The sequence below is a fragment of the Nanorana parkeri genome, unplaced genomic scaffold, assembly GCF_000935625.1.
Source record: "Nanorana parkeri isolate BGI_ZX_2015 unplaced genomic scaffold, ASM93562v1 scaffold1229, whole genome shotgun sequence".
Lineage (NCBI taxonomy): Eukaryota > Metazoa > Chordata > Amphibia > Anura > Dicroglossidae > Nanorana > Nanorana parkeri.
Window position 1 is genome coordinate 446,190 of NW_017307497.1, and position 23,762 is coordinate 469,951.

Consider the following 23,762-nt stretch of genomic DNA (forward strand, 5'->3'; position numbering starts at 1 on the left):
TATATATATATAATGCCTTTCTTCTTGAATGCATTTCTTGAAAAATCTGACTGCCAATGAGACCATAAAGATGTTTTTCTTAGCAAGAGGTTAAATTGGCAGTTGCTTCTCAGAGGATTGTTTTTTTCTGTCTGATTTTGTATCAACAGGAATGATATTAGCATGAATAAGTTATGTTTTAACTCACATTCTGCAAGCATGCCAACTGCCTTGCACTTCTTCAGACGACACTCTTGACATTTTCTCCTCATGTACATGTCCATTTCACAGTGTCCACCATTTTTGCATCGGTATACAGCATTTTTGGTAATGCTACGGCGAAAAAAACCTGAAATAGTTAAATATTTGGTCAGTGACAAAACAAAGCAAACGTTCTGGGTTTTCACATGGCAAAAAGCTGGGGTGTATTTAATGCCAGCATAGACTAAACAACCATGGAAAATAAAATGGCCTACAGAAAAGAACATGTGTATTCCATTTGAACTTGTGGGCCTTTACAGCCTTTTTTTTTTATCATTGCCACCAATAGGCATTTTATTGATGGATCCCCTTATTAGGGTTGCACAGATACCAAGTACAGTACTCAGTACAAGTACGAGTACATGTACCGATACTTTTGAGCTCCAAGACTAGACTAGAGAAGAATTCAAAAATTAGTAGGCAGCTGTCATTTGTAAGGAGCACACGGAGCTCCCGGGATTTGTACATCTCAGTTGTAATGTACAATTTTGTTTTTATAAATATAAATAAAGGGATACAGAGATACCAGTTTTGCGAGTACGAGTACTGGTACTTGCCGAGTACTTACAAGTACGAGTACTGATACATTTTTGTTTGTTGTCATGTGACAGTTTTTCTAAAACAATACAGACTAATTATTTCAGAAAAGTGGTGGAGTGCCAGAACCAGGTCCCAGTTGCAACCGCGGCAACCCTGGTAGTTCTCATGAAAATGAAAATGCCAAGTATCTGCACTGGTACTCGAAAAGTATCGGTGCATCCCTACCCTTAATAATGTGATGATTTTATGTAATTCAGTCTGAAAGAAATATAATGTCCTTCAGTCACCAGAGGACAATAGACCTGCAGGTAAAATCGCAAAGTCACTAGCACTCAATGTTAACCTCTCTTCTTCCAAATATGTTTTTATTTAATTTTTTTCAAAATAGTAAGTTTCATTATTATTTTTATTTTTCCTAACCTATGAAACATTTTTATAAAGCCATTCACTGCACATTCAAAAGGGAGACATTTTCCCTATATGTATAGAGCACATTTGCTAGTCGAATATACATGTACATTTTGTGGTTTAATAAAAATTGACAACAAGGGGAAAGGTACTTCCGGTAACAAATGCCTTTTTTAATCCAGCAAATATCACATTCATTACATATTTACCAGAGATTTTATTTTGAACATAATATACCAGACATTGGTAGTGGACCTTTGCATTTTATAATAAAAATACAGTGTCCCTCTTATGAGACCTTGTATCAAAAGTGCAGAACATGTGCCTTTACAGGTTCAGCAGTTAAAAAAAGGACTTTCCTCCCCTTCTTGATGTCACCAAACCATGTGGGCATGTGGGCTGGTACCCGGCATGTGGGCTGGTACCCGGCTGAAATTAGCTGTACAAGCCTGAAGTGAATAGCCGAACGGCCCAACTTCGGGTTGGTTATTCACACGGCTGCCTTCGGAGCCTTGTGAATAACCCCCTATGTGTCCCCAGTTATTTACAAACACCGGAGTGATCACGCGATCACTCTGGTGTTTGTGCTGCACAGAGGATTTGTTAAATATCAATGATACTTATCGATCCTCCATACGGCCACGCACAGAGCCTCTGTCATCCGGAAACTGACAGGATGACAGCGGCTCCGTTCGCCTCACCGCTCAGCCATCCTGAAACTTGTGGCTTCTCCCCGCCAGCCGACGCTTGCAACTCGGCCCCACCCCCCAACCCTGGATATTTTTTTTATCCCCGTTGCCACAGCACCTGCAAGCGGGGAACAGCAGCGAGGATCCATCGAGTCACAGATCCCTGCCTGGAGCGGCTCCAGGCAGGGATGAGAGGCAGATGCCGCCAACTTTTCCCATTGATTTGATTTTCAACTGCTGCGTTACTAGCGTTTGTAAAAGACCCCCCAAACCATATATTTTCTGAAAGCGCAGGCCCGGTAGAAGCTGGCCAGCTGGAAGCACTTTTGTAGCTCTGTACGCCGTACGTCCTTGGCAGCGAAAGGGTTAAAGTAGGGATGCACAGTTACCAGTTCAGATACCAGTACTGATATTTGGCATTTCACAAGAACAAACAGGGTCACAGCGGTTGCAGCTGCAACTGGGCCCTGGCACTGCACCACTGTCCTGAAATCATTAGTTTGTATTGTTTTAGAAAAATGGCACATGACAATAAAAAAAGGTATCAATAATTGTTGTCTTTGAGTATCTGGACAAGTATCAGTACTTGTACTTGGTCTGGAAAAAATGGTATCAGTGCATCCGTAATATACTCTATATAGCCAAAAGTATTGGGACATCCCTCCAAATCATTGGATCCAAGTGTTCCAACCACCTCCATGGCCACAGGTGTATAAAATCAAGCACCTAGGCATGAAGACTGCTTCTACAAACATTTGTGAAAGAATGGGTCGCTCTCAGGAGCTCAGTGAATTCAAGCGTGGTACCGTGATAGGCTGCCACCTGTGCAATAAGTCCATCTGTGAAATTTCCTTGCTACTAAATATTCCACGGTCAACTGTTAGTGGTATTATAACAAAGTGCAAGCAACTGGGAACAACAGCAACTCAGCCACGAAGTGGTAGGCCACGTAAAATGACAGAGTGAGGTCAGTGCATGCTGAAGTGCACACTGCGTAGAAGTCGCCAACTATCTGCAGAGTCAATAGCCACAGATCTCCAAACTTCATGTGGCCTTCAGATTGGCACAACAACAGTGCGTAGAGAGCTTCATGGAATGGGTTTCCATGGCCGAGCAGCTGCATCCAAGCCGTACAACACCAAGTGCAATGCAAAGCGTCGGATGCAGTGGTGTAAAGCCACCACTGGACTCTAGAGAAGTGGAGATGTGTTCTCTGGAGTGACGAATCATGCTTCTCTGTCTGGCAGTCTGATGGATGTGTCTGGGTTTGGCGGTTGCCAGGAGAACGGTACTTGCCTGACTGCATTGTGCCAAGTGTAAAATTTGGTGGAGGGGGAATTATGGTGTGGGGTTATTTTTCAGGGGTTGGGCTTGGCCCTTTAGTTCCAGTGAAAAGAACTCTTAAGGCATCAGCATACCAAGACATTTTGGACAATTTCATGCTCCCAACTTTGTGGGAACAGTTGGGGCAAGGCCCCTTTCTGTTCCAACATGACTGCGCACCATTGCACAAAGCAAGGTCCATAAAGACATGGATGAGTGAGTTTGGGGTGGAGGAACTTGACTGGTCTGCACAGGGTCCTGAACTCAACCCGTAATTCATCACTTTTGGGATGAATTAAAGCGGAGACTGTGAGCCAGACCTTCTCGTCCAACATCAGTACCTGACCTCACAAATGCGCTTCTGAAAGAATGGTCAAACAGTCCCATAGATACACTCCTAAACCTTGTGGACGCCTTCCCAGAAGAGTTGAAGCTGTTATAGCTGCAAAGGGCGGGCCAACTCAAAATTTAACTCTAAGGATTAAGACTGGGATGCCATTAAAGTTCATGTGCGTGTAAAGGCAGGCGTCCCAATACTTTTGGTAATATAGTGTATGTGCATCCCTAATTTAAAGATAATATCCAAGGATTTGAAATGTTCCACACTGCCCTACAAATGTTTGTCATATTAAAATGTTTTAATAACAATTAATTCAAAAAGAATACTCTGTTTGTTCATGCATTAGGACTCAGAAGGTTCAAACAATGAATGAACACAACCGGTTTTGTTTTTCTTAGTCCCTTTAGTAACATAGTTTATTTATCTGTTGACTCTGCCAGTGGGTCCATTATTTGTCCTTTTTGTGTGCAAACGCTGTTGCTTCAGAAGTGAAATCACACAGTAGGGTTGTCACCCTGTGCACAGGATAAAAGCTGATATTTGTAAAAAAAAACAACCTGCTAGTGACAGACTGCATTATACATATATATATAGAGAGAGAGAGAGAGAGAGAGAGAGAGAGATTTTTTTCCCCAGTTGTTTTCTTTCATTCTTACTTCTTAATAAATGACCTTTGCTTACCTTTGCATCCTTCACAGGTAAGTGCATTGTAGTGATATCCTGATGCTTTATCACCGCATACCACACAAAGCTCTTCATGCCCTTTCATCCGAATAGTAGAATGACTAATTCTGGGCCTCTTCATCGTAGAGTACATTTCTTCCACACTATGGGTCATGTTGGCTGAAGGTTTACTAAAATCACAGGAGCTCAGAACATACTGCCCATCTCCATATGTATTTTCCAGACTGTAGGTACTGTAATGGCACTGAGAAGATGGGGATTGCAACACAGGTGAATAAGGCATATTTGTATACTGACAATATGGAGTCGCCTGGAAGTCTGAATCCGGGAGTTGATAATTAATGTGCTCTGGCAGAACATCTGTGAAAATAAACATTGAGAAGCTTGACAATGCAGTACTTTTGTTGCTGATCAGCCTTGGCATAGCTTAAATTAAATTCCAACACACAACTTTTTGTTAGTCACTGCAAAGAAAATGTATGCTGATCAGCATTGATTCTGTTTTTCCACAATGGTTATTCAGCACTATAACTTACTTAGGACAGAGAAAGAGAAGTAACTTAAATAGTAACTTAAACACACCTTTAGAAATGTTAGCAATGACAATCTACAAACACATACTTCTAGATAATTGCCGGCTTTGTATTCTTTGCATACCTTATTTCTCTTTTCTCTCCCAGTCTTCTGACAGTGGCCATGTTGACTAAGGTAGGTTACTAGCTCCCCATTTACTTCCTGAAAATCTGACACGTGGCCAGACATGTGACTAGACATGTGAACATGTACATCATCTCAGAGGCGGAAAATGCCTTTCCCTGAGATCTCATGAGATTAAAGATGAGATTTCCCAGTAATGCTCTGCTGATGTAACCTTCCCAGGTTGCAACACTTTGGCACATTACATCATTTGTGGCAGAAGTTAACCAGGAAGTAGATGACTCTATTTGTAAGTAAATGAAAAACAAGTTTGTTAACTAATGAATGTAAGATGATTTTAGGTCAGCATGCAGAGCTGCATGCTGATGTGATTTTTTGTGAAAGGGGGTAAAAGTCCACGTTAAGACAGAACATTAACCTGGACACAACCAAATACTGAACCTATGTTGTGAAAATAATGGTCTGAACTTCTATCATGCTGATAAAAAATGTATCATAGTGATTGGGCATCACAGTGGCTTCATGGTTTGCACTATCTACAATGGGTTTTTATGTTCTCCCTGTGCTTGTGTGGGTTTCCTCCCACACTCTAAAGACATGCTGAAAAGTTATTTGGCTCCTGTCTAAATTGGCCCCGCATGCGTGTGCAATAGGGACCCTTTATTGTAAGCTCCTTGAGGGCAGGGACAGATGCAAAGTGCTGTGTAAATTCTCAGCGCTATATAACTACCTGTAATAAATAAATAATAACATAAGTAATTGGGTGTAACAACATTGAAGATTAATCTTCATACCTTTTCTCACTCTCAGTCTAGAACTGGAAATCATCTCTGATATCCATAACAGCGCAGTTCCATTAGTAACATATATGAGCTAACTTTCCTAATATCAGTGAAAGTAAAATGGCTCTTATAGCCATACCCCATCAGACTGATGAGCTCATTTCTGTCTGTGTTCCCTGTTAATACAGTGATTGACTTTTGTGCTGCTTATCTGTCTACCACTCTGAGTTCTGCTGTAGAGGGACTTGCAAGAGGCAGATACCAAGTCAAATTCAGGTACTTACATTGCTTGCATTACATGAAACAGAGCTGCATTATATTGTGTATTTTATATCTGCCTAGAATTCAGCTTTAAGATAATACTATGATCAAAACGTTCATAACCAGACCAAATGTGTCAACCTTTTTTTTAAAGACTTAGGGGTCTATTCACAAAGCTGCCGAGGGCAGCCGAGTGAATGAGCGATCAGATTAACTCTCATTTTGGTCTAGGGGCCCAAATAAAAGAAATATACTCACCTGATTCTCGATCCCACCTGGCTGCTAGACTGGTCCTCTTCTCCACTGAGCTCGGGTGGTCTAAGTGCTGGTGACATCATCACGTCTAATGCACGTCTAATGAGTGACATACCACATTTGGAGCGGAGGGGGAGAGAGGTGAGCGCCAATTACTGCAGAACCAAGTATATCTTCTGTATTCCGGCCCCTACAGAAAAACGAGCAGTTAACCCTTGTAATGTGGGGGTTGTCTCACTACAAGGGTTAACTTTTTAAATAACTGGAGTTCTTCTTGCTCTGTATCAGTCAATAAAAAAGTATTAAAACCAAAAGCAGCCAGGCAGGCTAGCGTTTTCAGGTCAGTAATGGTAACCCCATATTTCTACCAGTATAGACATGGCACCAACCTGTCCTGTATCTGAAGGGAAACAACCATGGATTACAGTAAGGCACACCCTCGGTTCTACTTAACCGAAGGGGTCCTGGGGCCGAAGCTAGCCGAAGGATCGGCCGAAGCTACGGCCAGATCCCTCGGCAGCTTCGTGAATAGACCCCTCAGTTTCCTGCAGAATCAGCTGGCCCCCTGAGCACTGGCCCTGATATCTTGTTTTAGAGTGACTCCTTTCTCTTACAGGGTCCTATGGAGCCACCCTTGCAAAAGGACAGCTGCTGGAGACTGCTCTGTCCCTTGTGATCTTGTACTACACAGGAAGTTCAGGGAGGCCAAGCTGGATCCAGTCATTTGGAAACATGATGCCTGTAATTGCTTGGGAAATATGTAAATAAATACTTTGCTGGGTAATGTATATTTGTTTGATCTGCATTTATTATAGAGAAAAAAAAAGAATTGAGAGTTTAATACTACTATAAAGTGACATACATCTCTGAATACTTCATTTATATTCACTAGACATTTAAGTTTTTTTTCATTTCGAATCAAAATTCTGACAAATATCTTTAAATTTGGACATTTGGTGGCATTCCAATTTCCAAATTTGAATGCATGGCAAAAAAAAACTGATGTGTTGACATGAAAATCGAAAAAGCCACCATGGGGTCCCCCACAAATTCCTACTAGAATGTAGTAGGATTTTTAGGGGGGGCCCCAACGCCCCCAAAAAAGTGTGCCCCCCCCTCCAAATCCCTTACCAGACCCTTGAACTGAGCAGTGCCTGGCAGAGCAGGAAGGGGGGGTGATCATGAGGCCAGCCCCCTCCACATGCCTTCAACATGTCGATGAGGACAAGGGCCTCTTCCACACAACCCTGGCCCGGTGGCTGTGGGGGGCGGCGAGCAGGGGGCTTATCTGTATCTGGGTGCCCCCTTTCATACAGGGGGCACCCAGATGCCACCTCCCACTCGTTCATGAGTAAGGGGTAGTTGTTACCCCTACTCATTCACCGAATAAACAGTAAGATAGTAAATAAACACACCACACCAGTTTGAAAAGTCATTTATTAGTAAATAAACACACCACACAGTTTTTGACAAGTCCTTTATTAATATAACAGAAACAGAAAAAAATGTCCCTCAATGTAAATCCATCATCAATCACGTTGTCCATTGATGAAGATCCTTATCAATCACGTTGCCCGCCGCTCGCTGACTCGATTAAAGAAACAATTCCTGCAGCCCGCCGCCATGTCCGCACAAGGATCTACGTCACTGGACAACGTGATTGACGATGGATTTATATTGTGGGACATTTTTTTTTATTATTAAAGGACTCAAAAACTGTGTGGTGTGTTTATTTACTAATAGACTAAAGTACTACTAGTAGTTTTCAAAATGGTGTTGTGTGTTATTTACTATTTTACTGTTTATTTGGTGAATGAATAGGGTGACAACTACCCTTTACTCATTCTTGAGGGGGGGGTGACATCTGGGTGATTCCTATAAGTCCCCCTGCCGGGGGGCAGTGCCCCCCTGGCAAAGCACCCTCCCCATGTTGAGGGCATGTGACCTGGTATGATGTAGGAGAGGGGAGGCCCCACAATCGTCTTTCTCCCCCATTCCTGCTCTGCCAAGCCGCTGCTCCGATCAAGGGTCTGGTAAGGGATTTTGGGGGAGATCTCTCACTTATTCTTTTTGTTGGGGTTCCCCCTTAAATTCCTGGCAGACCTGAAGGGTCTGGTAGAAATTTTAGGGGGGACCCCACGCTTTTTTTTAATGTATTTTTCACATTTAACAACATAATAAACTCCATCCAAATAGACTCAAATTGATCTGAACCGAAAACGTTCGCCTCGATCCAAACTGAAAATAAAAAATATAGAATTCGGAATAATTAAATGAATTGAATTTGGATCCAAAATCTGAAAACAAAAAAAATTGATCCGAAATGAAACTGAACACATTTTTGAGCCTTTACATGTCTAATATTTACACTGCACATTTAAAAAAAAATCTGCTTTAATATATAGGTTCTGCTTTAATATATAGGTCGAGCAATGTACAGAAATGAGGGGGAAAATGCAGTTTTAGTTTTAAGTGTAATATTTGTGCATTTTTCATTACTTTCTATGATACTGTATTCTAAATGTTTTTATTATACTATTTTCTCCTATTTATCCTCAATACATGGACTCAAAATATGTGTAGGTATGTATACATACATCAGGGCTTTTTGGTTGATAAACAAGTATGTATACTGTAGAAACTGCAAAACATTAACAGACCTAACACTAATTAGCATGCCTCAGTTAAAACACTGACATAATGAAATAACCTATTTGTTTTATTTTAATAACTTTGTTAATCTTAGTTAATCGTGGTGATCACATGTTTTGCAACTACTCTGAGTGGCTACTGAGATCAGATTGATCTCTGCAGTGTGAAGACTTTAATTCATGCTGCATGCTTGTTCTGTATCAGTCAGTGAGAAAGTATTAATACCATAGGCAGCCAGGCATTTAGCTTTTTCAGGTCAGTAATAGTAACCCCATATTTCTGTCAGAACAAGTTTCCTTTAACTGCATAGCCCAAATCTGAAAGTGATTGGCTGCATCTTAGCAGATTCTGGCCATGTGTGCAATAGACTAAATGCTATAGATGTTGATACATTGCTGTATTGTCTTTTTCAGTTTGAAAATAATTTTTAGTTCATCAAATATATACAGCGACTTTATATTGCAATGTGAACTACTTTAGGGTATATAAAGAGTATGGCCAGGACAATGCATGGAGTTTGCATTCTCTCCCTGTGCTTCTTGTGTATTTTCCCTCGAGTTTCCTCCCACACTCCAAAGACATGATGGTAGGTTCGTTGGCTCCTGTCTAAATTCGCCCTGTATGTATGCATGAGAGATAGGGACCATAGATTGTAAGCTCCTTGATGGCAGGGACTGATGTGAATGTACAATATGTGAGTAGTAAAGTATATCACCAGCACACCAAAGAAAAATCTTCAACGAGTGGTATTTTATTGATGTACACACATCTCGTCACAAAGCAACGTTTTGGGGCCACTCAGATCCCCTTCACAAGGCATGACGAGTGGCCACGAAACGTTGCTTTGTGACGAGATGTGTGTATATTAATAAAATGACCACTCGTTGAAGATTTTACTTTGGTGTGCTGGTGATATACTTTACTCCTTGGATTTGAAGTGGTGCCATCCACTATCACTGCATCACAAACTATAAAATGGGAAATACCAGTAAGGAGTGTGGTGTGAAGCGAGTAAATTGATGGCGCTATAGAAATACCTGTAATAAATAAAAAAAATTGTATTTGTATCTTATTGTAAAGCGCTGCGCAAACTGTTGGCTATATAAATCCTGTATAATAATAATAATACATTATATGATCGATTTTAGTAAGTTAACTTTCTTATTGTGTGCCATAGGCAGCCATGTAATTTTAAGAAAATATTTCTCATGAAACCGTAATGATCTTTCACTCCAACATGAACTTTATACAGTACTTGGAACATGATTTCTTCCAGACCACAGAAGCATGTTTTTTAATATATGTCTTTAAGAAAAAAACTGCTTGACATAGATAACTCAAGAGTACACACATTCTAAAGTAAGAAGCTAAGAAGTAATACATGTTCCAGAATGTAAGCAGCTTGAAATACAGCAGCTTTGCAGTAAAATGAATGTGTTACCACAATACAACACATTACCGCATGAAGTGCAGTGCCATTCATTTTTAATGGCACCTCAATGCACTATTACAGAAGCCAACACATTTGTACTCTAGTGCACTATAACAACAAAACCTCTGTTTTTAACCCTAATAGTTAGACAATCATTTGTTTTTTGCAGGCTGGCTGGTGAGTGTGCTGGGAAAGTTTTGCTTTTCTAGTGCACTATAAGGCTCATGCCTTTGTTTAAAAAAAAAGGTCTGGTTAACTTTTCAGTGCGTAGAGGTGCACTGCCAGCCCAACCCAAAAAAAATAGGATGCCTTAATGCAGCATACCACAGCATATTTTAATGCATTGTGATAAAGCACGTGCGTCAAAACAACATGTGGTCCAAATGGGAACTAAAAGATTATATGTTCACCCTGCAGTCACAATATAACATAAATTAAAAATCATTCAGTTGCATATGACACTAAATTTAACCAGCTCAAGAAGATTTTAAATATGCTATATGATCTAAGCTTTTTAGGTAGAATTATTATTTCAATATTCCCCACAATTATTTGGTAATTGTGATGGCCCTTTATTTGGCAAGTTACATTCTTCTGCTATATACTGAATTTTTCTTATGTTAGCCTTTGGGTCAGTCACTGCACAGGTGAATTATTAGTAGAAAACAAAAGCCAGACAAAACCATTGAATGTACTCACAAAAGCATTCACAGGGCCATCTCAAATTCATGCTGCAACACCAGCCATATTATCCAATGAGGGACAAAAAATGATTACGCAGGGATGATGACAGACAGACGGATGGTGTCGCCATACTCCACTGCTAGATGCTGATGCGTTTCTGGGGACACGCCTCCTTCCTCAGAGCTCTGTGTGGTTGGTGTTGCAGCATAGATTTGAGATGGCCATGTGAATCCTCACTTTTGTGAGTACATTTGATGGTTTTACTATTTACAGTTAATAAAGGTTTTCTACACTAGCAAAGGTGCCTTTGTCTGGCTTTTTTTTCTATAGGTATATTTGGTCTCCCTGACTGAAGCGGTGTGTGTATGTGCAATCATCCTGGGCTAAGAATCTGATTTCTGGCGCTGATGTGAATTTAACAATTATTAGTAGAGTAAGTCTAAAATATTTTTTTGGGCAATGATCAGCTTTTGTATGCACATTATATGTAAAGCTGGCATCACTTGCACACAATGGGCAATCTCTAAAGAAAATAAATGTGACTTTGGCTTGTCAATGAGTTACAATTTCCATCTCAGGATATCTCGGTTATGAGCAGCACCATTCTCCCTAGACACGTTGTTGCATGTGTTATATGGTGAGGATTGTACAAATAGAAGCTGAATCTAGCAAAATATTTAACACCCATAGAAATACTACCAAGGCATACTTGTACATACTTGACTGTCACTCACGGCTCCCAGGCAGGGATTCTCCCCTACCTGGTCCCATCCTCCGGCGCTGACTGGCAGAACGGACTAAGGAGGGGGAGGGGGAGGGCACAGCTGACTCATCCTCTAGATAGGCAGAGCCAGCTGTCAATCACCAGCTGGGTGGATCTCGACAGTAATGTCGGGATCCGTCCCGGCTGCGGCGGTCTCAGTATACCTCGAGCTGTAGCTCGCGATATACTGAGCTTTGGGTCATGGGAGGACGCTAGTTTATGTCCTCCCGTGACCCTTAGGAGAACTATGGGGAAAAGCACTGACCCCATAGTTCTCCTTTAAATTTTAAGAATTTCAAAGCAAATAATTAGCTGAGCTTCCATAGCCAAATGAGCTTAAAGAAAAACTCCAGGATATATTAAAAATTAACTCTTGCAGTGGGGCATATTGGTCTAGGGGCAAAAATAAAGAGGATACACTAACCTGATCCTCGATCCTGTGGCAGTGACAGCTCACGTCTCTCCTCTCCGGCTGTGATATGTCCCTTAGCGTCTTCATGTCTAATGGACCTGCATTAGACGTGATGATGTTATGGGTCCTTAGAACACCAGAGCCTGGGGCAGGAAAGGATGGAGGGGACCAGTCTAGCACCAGGCAGGACTGAGAATCAGGTGAGTATATGTTCTTTACTTTTGTCCCTAGATTAAAATGAGCACTTAACCCTTGCAGTGTGTGGGTAGCCCCACTGCATGCAGGGGTTAATTTTAACATAAAACTCCTCCAACAAGTAAAGGGAGCAATCACCATACATCAGGAATGACTACCTCGATCTTTTCTTAGACATTTACAAAAATAAACAATGCAAGCTCATTTGACCAAAGATTTCAATTTATCAAATGTCCAGAAGTGATTTATCACACTAGGCAGCTTGACAATTGCCTCGGCAATTTTGACTCACCATAGTAAGGTAGTGGCTCAGCAAGACAGTATGCATCAGAAACTGTTACATAACTGTTTGCCATGGTCTGGTCCAATCCTTCCCACTGTCTCATTAACACCTGTTAGTTAAGCTGTGCTGTGCAGAAATCCTGAAAAGAAATAGACAAAAGTATAGTTTAATTATCAATTTCTGAATTATGCATATATACATCATTATAGGGATTTTCTATTTAAAATGTTTATCACCCTCATTGTTTTACTGGAACATTCTAACATTATTTAAAGACCTCCCTTAGTAAATGCAAAAGAAACACATTGGAGACGATGTCTCTATGAATAAATGATGGTTAAATAGCAATAGAAGGTGTCTTTATATTTCTCCTCCCCGTATGCATGGAAAAGTTTTGACATGTAATACATTTTGTAACACACATGAAGCCTCTTTTTGTTTTGTTTTTTAATAATAGTTTTTATTCCTGTAACTGTAACTACAGTAATAAAAACTGTAGAAACTGTAACTCTGTCCTTCCAGTTCTTAGATTTACACGGTTTTGCCACGGTCATGTTAAGCAGGGGAGGAGACCTCATTTTCCTCTACTGCATTTTGATAACACCTACAGGTCAGCCTGTGACTGCATGGTGAAAGGAGATGCAACAAACTAATGCACACAGCTCTCTTTCACTCTTTTCTCTCCTCCTATTAGCCTGTTCCCTTCCCAAGTCTAAGTTCAGCTGTACAGGGACTTCAAAGGCTAGTAAGAGGTGAAATTCAGGTACTTAGACTGCTTGAATTTAAAATAATACAGTTAAGGATATATTAATGAATACAGAGCTAATATGTGTCTTTTACATCTGCCTGAAGTTCAGCTTTAGTTTGGTAGCAAATGTATCACATATATTGTATTTCCTAGGTTTTAATTAGGAAGAAATATTGAAAATTATGAAAACAAATATGCATTTTCCTGTAATTTGTCTGGATGAAGTATTACATAATTTATGTATTCTTAAAAATGTAAAAAAATACCCCACAACATAACTGCTAAAGCAATACTACAATGTAGTTACTACAATGTAGCTACGTGCTAAAGCTAAAAAGAAAATAGCATTTTCCTTTACTAAAGTTTTGGTATCTTTTCAACATACCTTTGTGACACACAGACATGGAAAAAAAATGGTTTGCATAAATTGTTAGCATAACATTAAGATAAAATCAGGTTAGTAAAGGTGAACTGGTGAGGACACAAATTAGCACAATGGCAACATTTGTACAGGTGACTTGGTGAAAATGTTGGTTGGTGGGATACAATCTATCTCAAATGTTAGTTAGTGAGGACACAAAATTAGCATGATGGCAACATGTTTACAAGTTTGTGAACACAAATAACCTTTCTAAGTCATGTCACTTCCTATATAAATACAATGGAGAAACATTGTATTTCCATTCTCTTGTGGTTGCGGTCATATCATTTGCTTGAAGTGAGTGCTTGAAGCAATATTCCTATTTTGTGTAGCGTGCTGGGAATTGGGTTAGTGACCATATATTGAAGCTGTTGTGTTCAATGAAAAGCTTAAATAGGAAGCCCCTTCCACAATGAATATTGTGTTTAGGGAGCTGTAATGTATGAGGTTTCATGTGTTGCCATCCTAACAGGATAGTAGGCAATACATTTGGAAGTATCTTAAGCAGTACCCCTCTGAAAGTGATTTTTGAGGCAGATCTAGAGAACGCAAAACTGGCTATTTTGGTAAAAATGGCATCATAGGTCAAAATACCTCAGAGGGTCCAATTTTGTAAGTTTACATATCAGAGCTCTATGTATGTGATCCGGGTGTAAATCCTCTGTTAAGACCTCTGAGAATGATTGGGAGAATAAAGAAGTTGTGTACTTTAATAGTACATTTCATACTGATCTGATGCAAATTCTGGCACTGCTCTTAAGTTGTTTCTTTGATTTCCAGTATCTCTGCTTCTGGTTAGTTACAGTACAAATTAAAGGTATCACTACTAGTGTTTTCTACAATTTTTACTGTGTCATCCAGGAGATAAATCTCTGCTTTAAAGCCCAATTCCAATTTGGGTAATTAATGTAATAAACTATCTCCCTGCAGTGGTTGAAAATAAAAATATACTAGCCCAATCCCCGGCACTGCTTCTCTCACACCCTTTTTACTGATCCAGTGCTGTTGTGGGTTGAATGATGCCCATGAATATTTGGGTCCTGTTACTGGTATCTGTTCTTCGGGCCGTTCTTTATGGGTAAGTAAAGGAATAAATATGACCATTTGCTCTGACAAAAAAGTGAGATGCTGAGTTTTTTTGGGATTTGTATTTTAATATTAGCAGTTTGTCAGAGAGTTAGGTCATTATTAGTACAATCAATACCTTTACAACAAGCTGAGAAAAAAATAGTTCACATCTGTAATCTTTTATGCAATGCAGGTTAAGTCCTGTCTGGTATTTCCAAAATGTGATATCTTTGAGCCCCCTGGCCCATCTAAGTAGGGTTATATCTCACCTTTACATACTAGGTGTATTATCTCACCTTTACATACTAGGTGTATTATCTCACCTTTACATACTAGGTGTATTACAGATGACATAGGCTGCATGCAATGTCCCATTGCATGCAGCCTATGTCATTTGGTGTCAATAGAAAGGCAGTATGTGAAGAAGCCTAAGAGCTTTGGCTGTAGGGATTGGCATGAATCATGCCACCTGCCTCAGGAGATCTTCTACAGCTGCTAGCATTAGATAGAGGAGTTTCTTTGGCCCTGGCTCTTCTCATTCTGCTGGGAAGCAGCGCTACAGAACAGACTTGTTTTAAGGCAGTACACTTAGTCCCGGTAAGTCTGCAGTAAGCCAGGGGATCCCGAATCTAGTCCTACAGGACTCTACTGCAAGGTGTCTGTTGTCAAGGGCCCTGCATTCTCATAGGTAAACAATCCCCACTCTAAGGGAGGAGGATAACTGGAGCTATCAAGGGATTTATAGCCTAGCAACTGGTTCACTTTGAGATTGGCAAGGCAATAATAACTCAAAATATGTGCTCTCTGAAAATACACAATACGTGCCCTTTAGGGTAATCTATACTAGATACAAGAGACCCAAAATAACATCAAGCAATGTACAGGAAAGTATCTTAAAGCCATGGTTGCTCATGTGAACTGTCTGATAGAGGAAAACAATTATACAGTATTTTCCTTTCAAGATGTTTAGGCTATAAGGCAAAATTGAATAAGATCCCACATCTAGTAATATGGTGGCAAGACTGTTGAGGGAGTTTTCTTAGCCAGACATGCCTAACCTGTTGTGCACCTTGGGTGCAGTGTTAATTTAGTCGACTAAAATGTTTTGTCATAGTTTTGCTCATCTGCATGTTTTCACTGATGAAAACTAAATAAAAACTAAGTTAATAGGAGTAAAACTATGACGAAAATACATTGCAATTTTCTCTATTGGAGATTTAGTTGACAAAACTAAACTAAAACTAAAATAATTCAGATGACTAAAATGCGACTAAAACTAAAATGCGTATTTTAGTCATCTGAATTATTTTAGTTTTAATTCTGTGTTTTAAAACTTAGTTATTAGTTTGTTTTCATCAGTGAAAACATGCAGAAGATGAAAACTATGACAAAACATTTTAGTCGACTAAATTAACACTGCTTGGGTGTATTATGTACACCCTGAAAACCATCAATAAAGTTCATAGGACATACTTAGCACGCCCTGTCCTCTCCCTCTTCTATTAGTCCCAATGCTGCTCTTTCCGGTAATTTCTGACTGGCAAAGTGAAAATTTGCCACCGCTGTGAAAAACAGAGCTTCTAAACAATATTTCAAACTCTATTCAGAATTTTTAATTAGAAATAGAATGTAACAATATTGTTACAATGTATGTACTATGTTCTATTCATCTTTAGATTAAAGGGTGCAGTTAAAACTAACACTGGTCAAAGTAGAAAAAAGTTGTTGTTTTTTGTATTATTGGTCCATATTTTGTGTAAAGATGGCATAGGAAAAAAAAGTGTTTTTGCAAGACAATATCACCAAAAGAAAGACTTGTATGTCCTGAAAAGAAAGATGATGTATTATTTGGTTATCTTAAGTAATGACAAAGTTTTTGCTAAATCAATAGGCCTATAATAGAAATGTAAAATTGCCATAGTCCAAAAGGGGTATACAGCTGCAAGAGCTGAAATGGTTAAACAGCCAATTAGAAATAGTCATAAAAGAGGAAAATAAAGGGTTATCAAAATGCAATAAAAGGTGGAGAGAGAATGAGAGATTGACACTGGCAAAATAGATTAATGAGAGAAGTGTGCGGAATACAATGCCAGTAGATGTTAGGCTCATCAAGCATGAAAGCATAGTACTTGAGTATTAATATAAGTCAAGGCATTGGTGTTAATATTAGGGTGGGTATATGATAAATAAGTTTCACAAACGGCAAGAAATTCAAATGAGTCTGTTTTTATGTGAAGCTTTTTATTTATCAGCATCCGATTAGTATGAGTTTGACTTCATTGTGCTTCTTACATGCCAGGGTTTTGAATTTTTTTGAATGCTAGGAAGATAAACAATGCCATGCAAGGGCAAAGTGACAATGTCTCTTTGGGATGACAAGGCCCAAAAATTAAACAACCACAAATAAGTTGAGAGAGAGAGAGAAATGTTAGGTTGTCGGTAAGATATAATCCACAGCAAAAACCAACATATAATCCACAAAAATGTTAGTCTTATCATTTAACTGCACTCGCCTTCATTCAAGGCTTAAGCAGGGCCCTCCCTATAATGAGGCTGTTACCTCTAGGGGCATCTCTTAGGGTCATGCCTCAGGCAGCGAATAGCAAGAATGTGATCACTAAATAATAGAACAGCAGACAGAAGGAGCCTGCAGTCAACAAGTGCATTATTTGAAAACCTATTATCCTGTGCATGGAAGGTGTCATAAAAGTATCTTCTATTAAGTTTATTTGTAAATATTTTTTTTACATGTAATGATTGTTGATTTATAAACTTGTAAGATTTTTAAAAAATTTTAAATAAATTGAACCTAAATTAATAAAAGCAGTAATTAAGTGTTTTTTAAGCTAAAATTGTATCATAGAGAAAGTGTAAGGGGTCCAGTGGACACTTCTTTAAATAACCAGGTCCAGTAGGAGCAGAGCATCCTTGTGTTTTCATTCTGTTGCTTCTCATAGATACTAATTATTGTGCTAAAGGATTGGAATTTTCCAGGTAATCAACTAAGTCCCCATTCTCACTTGTGTGGATGCGACAGCACATATGCACACACTCTTTTTTTTTTTTCAAAATGCACACAAACATTGTATTTGCGTCATGTGGCCATCTTCATATGACGATACTAACCTGTATATCTGTTTATTTTTTGCTGATAACTTTTGCTGTTAAAAGAAAAAGACTGGCATTCCAATAATCTCTATTGCAGTATTGTCACATATATGCAGCAATGCACACAACCGCTGAAACAGAGGCTGCAAATATTGCCCAGTTTTGGGTAGGCTGCTATAACAAGAACCCAGTGAATTTGCAATCTGCGGACATTGTAATTTTATTTTTGCCCAGTAGTTTAGTGAGGTAAATGGTGTCATTTCCTGGCAAAGGAAATGACCCAAAGCTCAGTATATCGCGAGCTACAGCTCGCCGCATCCGGGACGGATCCCGACATTACTGTCGAGATCCACCCAGCTGCGTGAGTGACGGCTGGCTCTGCCTATCTAGAGGCACACATTGGCTCGAGCTGTGAGGATGAGTGAAAATCACTCACCTCATAGTTCTCCTTTAAGACCATTTTGGAATCTTCAGAAGCTAATCACTGTGGATTGTTGTTGCTGCCCTACTGTGGGGGCTGTTTATGTTCATTAAAAATACAGTTTTGCAATTATATTAGGAGCCTGTAAATATCTTCCAGATCTTGAGCCAAAGACACATTTTTGTATGCATGCCAAGAAGATCTGGAATTCTGGCTTGAGAAATAGAAGAATGGAGGAAGTGGTAATGTGTTTAAAAACAAAACAGAATGTAATTTTTCAGATTTTGTGTAAAACCCCCTTTCTCCCTGCATTAACCTTTCTACTGTTAGAGAAGTCAAATATAGTATAGAAATACACATCATTAAAGTAGAACTAAAGGCAAAACTTGTTTTTTGATTTGGATAGAGTGGTGAAGGGATAGAATCACTATCAGCTTTTATTACTGCCCGTATCCTTCTTAGGCACATATGTGGAAATTTAACAAGCACACCATCAACAAGAGTTATAAGCAAACTATTTTTTGCCACAATAAAATAGAGCGATGTTTCGGTGACACTGAGGGCCCCTTACTAGTGATGGGCACTACCTGCCTGAGGAAGGAGTCCTCAGCAGCCCTGAAACATCACTTTTGTTTGTTTTTTTATCGTAGCAAATAAATTGTTTGCTCATAACTCTTGTTAATGGAGTGCTCATGAAGTCTCTACATATGGACTTTGTGATTTGACGGTGATTTATGGCTGAATGGAGCATGAGTATTTGGCCCGATAGGGAGATTTACTCTCTCTTAACTGTCCTGATTACCAGTGTCATCGGGAATGAAAGTGAGGGTAAATCAAAACTTTTAGGTTGCCACTAGAACAGGAATAAAGGGGTTCCCAATGAAGTTTCCAATGGGGATACTTGTTCCCATGACAAATGTTTAAAGCTGGCAATACACTGCTTGAGTTTTGGTCCTGCTGAATCTGCTGAAATTTGAGCTGTGGCTAGCCTTGCCGGGACCACCTGGTTCAACAAGTTTTGTGGAAGGACCCAGGTGAAAAATTGTCAGCTGAATAGTGACTGCAGCCAATCAGCTGATGTCACTGCTCGGGTATCCTGACACAGGCACAGGGGACATTCGTCCATCCTCACTGTTTAGCGAGGATAGAGGAATCAATAGTTACCAGGCCACACCACTGCCTAAAAGCTCTTTGTTGCAAGTACTCTGGGAACATAGATTGATTAACCATGTGAATGGAGCTCAGTCCACTGAATGCTTAGTGCTGTCTCTCAAGCAGATTATTATTCAGGATGTACAAAGTAGTTTAGTGATTAACCTCACTTCCTACCAGAAGTTGTTCTCCAAAGTAGAATAAAGCCAACACTTTTTTCATTTTGGATAGCGTAAGGGAGGGTTAACCCCCCCCCCACGTTTTTTGCCATCTGTATTCCATTGGAAAGATTTCTCTTTACTTTCTATCCCATAGCTGCAATAGGATGTGAAAGGAAATCCCTCCAAATGTCCAACAAAGTCATTACAGCATCGGCTGTGACAAATGGAAAAAAGAAAAAAAGAACTGCCCGATTAAATTTTTACAGCGGTGGGCAGAAATAAACAAAGCCTGCTATTGGCTATTTAAAATTGAAATAGCCAATAGCAGGCTGGCTAATGCATCCGCCCATTGCCTGATGTCAGTCACAGAGGAGCGGACCTGAGAGAGAATTTTCTCTCTCAGGTCTGCTCCTCTACAGGAGCAATAGCCATTCTGCTATTGGCTATTTTAAATTACAATAACCAATAGCAGGCTGGCTATTGCTCCACTCATTGCCTTCTGTCAATCAGCAGAGGAGCGGACCTGAAAGAGAACTTTCTCTCTAAGTTCTGCTCCTCTGCTGATTGACATCAGGAGGTGGGTGGAGCAATAACCAACCTGCTATTGCAATTTAAAATAGCCAATGTCTACAAAGAGAGAAGCCTGAGAGCGGTAAATGACAGCTCTCCCGCTTGTTGTGTTTTTTGTTCCGAATGAAATTCGTATGTATCCAAATTTCTTCATCAAACCCATGCCTATGGAGTCCAAGTTGTGCAGGAGCATTATGGGTATAATTATACAATTTTACAAAATGAATTATTTATAACTCTGATTCTACTGGTTCTATAATCCTGAGACTTCATGAATAAAATAATTAATAAAAATGTACACTTTAATCAAAAAGTAGACTTTATATAAATCCTTTCTTCTAGCAAAATAGAAATGCTCAACCCCCTGCACCCTCATGTCAGACTAATAATAATATTAATAATAATAATAAAAAGTCTTCTTTCTTGCTCTCCATTACCTTATCATACAATTCTCATGGCATTTTGTTTCAGACTGTGATGTATTGGACGCACCTGAACATCCAGGTCAAATGACAATTGCATTAAACTAAGCAAGGAACCTATTAAACTTAATATTTAAAGGCATTACTTGGACTTCCGGTTCCGGCACCTGATGTAGCGGATGCAGAGAAAAGAGCTCCAGCACGGCCAGGCCTATATCTTATATAAACTCATACCCCAGCAAGCCGAAATACCTTGCAAACCTTTCCGGTTCTTGCCTTCCAACCGGCCGATTCCCATGGATAAATTCCTGGCGAAACGTCGTATTACACCTCGAGGTAAAGGCACCCCGATTCGCGGCAAACGGCTACAACCCTCTAAGATGGCGGCTATGACTGAGAGGCCGGATGCCGGTGCCTCCTCTGACGAAGATATGCCCACGCTATCTGAACATAGCCTGATAGCTGCCGAGGTAGCGAAGCTCTTAAAACCCACCATACAGGAGGCGGTCCACAAAGCCGTTTCCAAAGGCATACAATCCCTACGCCAAGACCTCCTGAATCAGGCCCAGAGGATCTCCGAAGCGGAGCACCGTATAGTGCTTCTGGAGGAACACAATGACTCATCCGCCTCACAACTTACTTCTGCCAACCGGCATATCCAACATCTCCTGGACCATGTAGACGATCTGGAGAACAGATCAAGGCGAAATAATCTACGGATTGTCGGGCTTCCGGAAACTTACCACCCTTCCACGCTGCCGACTATCTGTGCGCATAACATACCTGATCTGTTGGGCCTATCCGCTCCCTGTAAGGTCGAGCGAGCGCACCGCGTGGGTCCTCCGAATCCAGAGCGCAAGACGCCTCGGCCGATTGTCGTTCGCTTCTTAGACTACAATGACCGTCAGGCCGTCCTCCAAGCTTACAGAGCCAGGAAAGGCCTGCACCTGGAAGAAAACCGCCTCCTCATCTTTGCGGATTATTCGGCCGAAGTCACGAGAAAGAGGAAGGCCTTTGGAAAAATTTGTTCGCTGCTGTACCAACGCAAGATTCGCTTTACACTAGCATACCCGGCCACTCTCCGATTCCAATCTGCCGATGGCAAACAACGCTCATTCCAGGATCCCGAGGAGGCGAGCACATTTCTGGAGGACATGACGCGCGGATCGTCGGTCGCGACGGACGGTGCTTCTTTCAAGCCTCCACGTTTTACCACCCCGGCAAGGAAGCCCCCAAGCCGTCTCCAGATGACCCCTACGGACTCCCCTTGATCTCGCCCATATTTAGAGCTCTTTGCCGGAGGCCTCCGGCGATGGCTTGATAACGGCTCTGTTCCTTATATGTCTTGTCAAGTATCCACAGCGGCTGAGTCTCGACCGACCGCGTTTCAAGACTTTGATTGACGACTGGGACTCGAGCCGGCCCCATCCTACACCGGGTCAGGAACAGTGAGTATTATTTACCACATCTTGCCAAATACCGCATGCCCCTAGCCCCCTTTACATCCCCCGGAGAGGTAACCCATATAGCAGGCCGGGAAGATTCGTAATGTGGCGCCATTTTTCACTACTCCATGCTGGCTTGCTACTTTCCAGACGCACACTTGTGCTGGGTTCCTAACTCCTGTCAACATAGACCAAATGCTATGGCCAAGCGGAGCGACCACACAAGCTCTGCAACGCTCTTCAGGAAAAAAGCGAAGCCACGTATTGAACATTGGTTGTTCATGTTTTCTGTTTTGTGTTTTATGCTTTCCAATTTTGAATTATGCGGCCCAGTTGGCCTGCTAAGAGTTAAAAAGTTGCTCCATACACAATCACGGGGAGGGGATCGGGTTGACTGGACATGGATTCCCGGCACGCATGGAGGCGACCACCACACCCCCACATACACCCTTCTCGCTCCCAATGGCCGTGCTCATATGACCCCTCCCACCCGAGGCCTTTACCATTTTATGGAGTTAACGACTTGATTGTTATGACTGTTATGGTTGCGCTATATTTCAGTCGATTTATGCAAGGTTGCAACTGATTGTGATTTTACATCGTCAACATGAGCCCCATATGGGCTTCTCCATGACTTATGTACACCATTTTGTATGTGACACGCAACCTTGCTTGTTATGCCTTTACGTTATGGCTAAGAGATACTGTATCCATGTTCTGGTGTATTGTTGTACTGCTGTACTTTTCCTCGAAAACAATAAAAAATGTTTTGAAAAAAAAAAATAAAGGCTTTACTTGGCCACCTTGTTGGTACATTGAGTAAGAATTATGAGCCTGCGGCTTAAGAATTTCTTTTGTACCTTTTCTATAATAAGGCTCTTTTAAGCAGGCTTTACTGTGGTGTACACTGATTAGAGTGATGGCTTTTTGTTTGCTTTAATTCCTTGTCACCATAACCTGTATGATTAAACTGGCCCTTTGGGTTCCAAGCCCTACTCCATAGAAGCCATGGTTTCCATACACTGCACTGATGATGGACAAATAGTGTGAAACAGCTGTATGCAGTTTGCAATAAATGGCTCTATAATATTATGTTTGCACTATACCCCAGTGGTTATAGATGTGTATCTGTCCAAAGGGCAAAAAGCAATGATTTGCATGATTCTTCCCAACTAATAATCCTCTTATTTTGGTATATGTGATAGAATGAGCCATATGAATATCTTCTTTTTAAGAAGGCTTTACTGTACTTTTCTATAGCAAACACTTTTAAAGCTTAGAGACACAATAGTGTACATTGTAGAGCAAAAAGATTATAATGAATGACATGAACTCTATAGACCAGCAAATAAAGATACTGCCATCCCCTACTATTTGGCATGGCTCCTGCTGTCACTCCTGATCCAGCAGCCCTTACTGAAACTTCACCTTCCTTTTCACAGGTTTCAGTGTTTCACTGGTATGCTCCATCTAGTGGTTTAAGTCAATCTTAAACCACTCAACCACCCTTGAGAATTTCACAGGCATGTACCCATGCCATCTAGAAGTTTTAGTAATTTTGAATTTTTATGGTTCTTCTGTGAACATTTCCATATATGCCATATAGGAAGTGCTCAGCTTCAACAAGGTGTCTGAGCTAACAGGTT

General features: G+C 40.6%; 1 protein-coding gene across 1 annotated transcript in view; it reads right to left on the bottom strand.

Moving 5' to 3' along the window:
* Positions 1 to 23,762, bottom strand: part of LOC108797117 (bile acid receptor-like) — a 99,359-nt gene that overhangs the window by 38,853 nt on the left and 36,744 nt on the right. Inside the window, exons 2-4 of the mRNA XM_018568691.1 lie at positions 12,610 to 12,739; positions 4,222 to 4,584; positions 188 to 328 (exon numbers count right to left, since the gene is read on the bottom strand). Of these exons, the coding sequence (XP_018424193.1) occupies positions 188 to 328; positions 4,222 to 4,584; positions 12,610 to 12,703 (598 nt within the window). The 5' untranslated portion in view covers positions 12,704 to 12,739. The remainder of the gene's footprint in view (positions 1 to 187; positions 329 to 4,221; positions 4,585 to 12,609; positions 12,740 to 23,762) is intronic.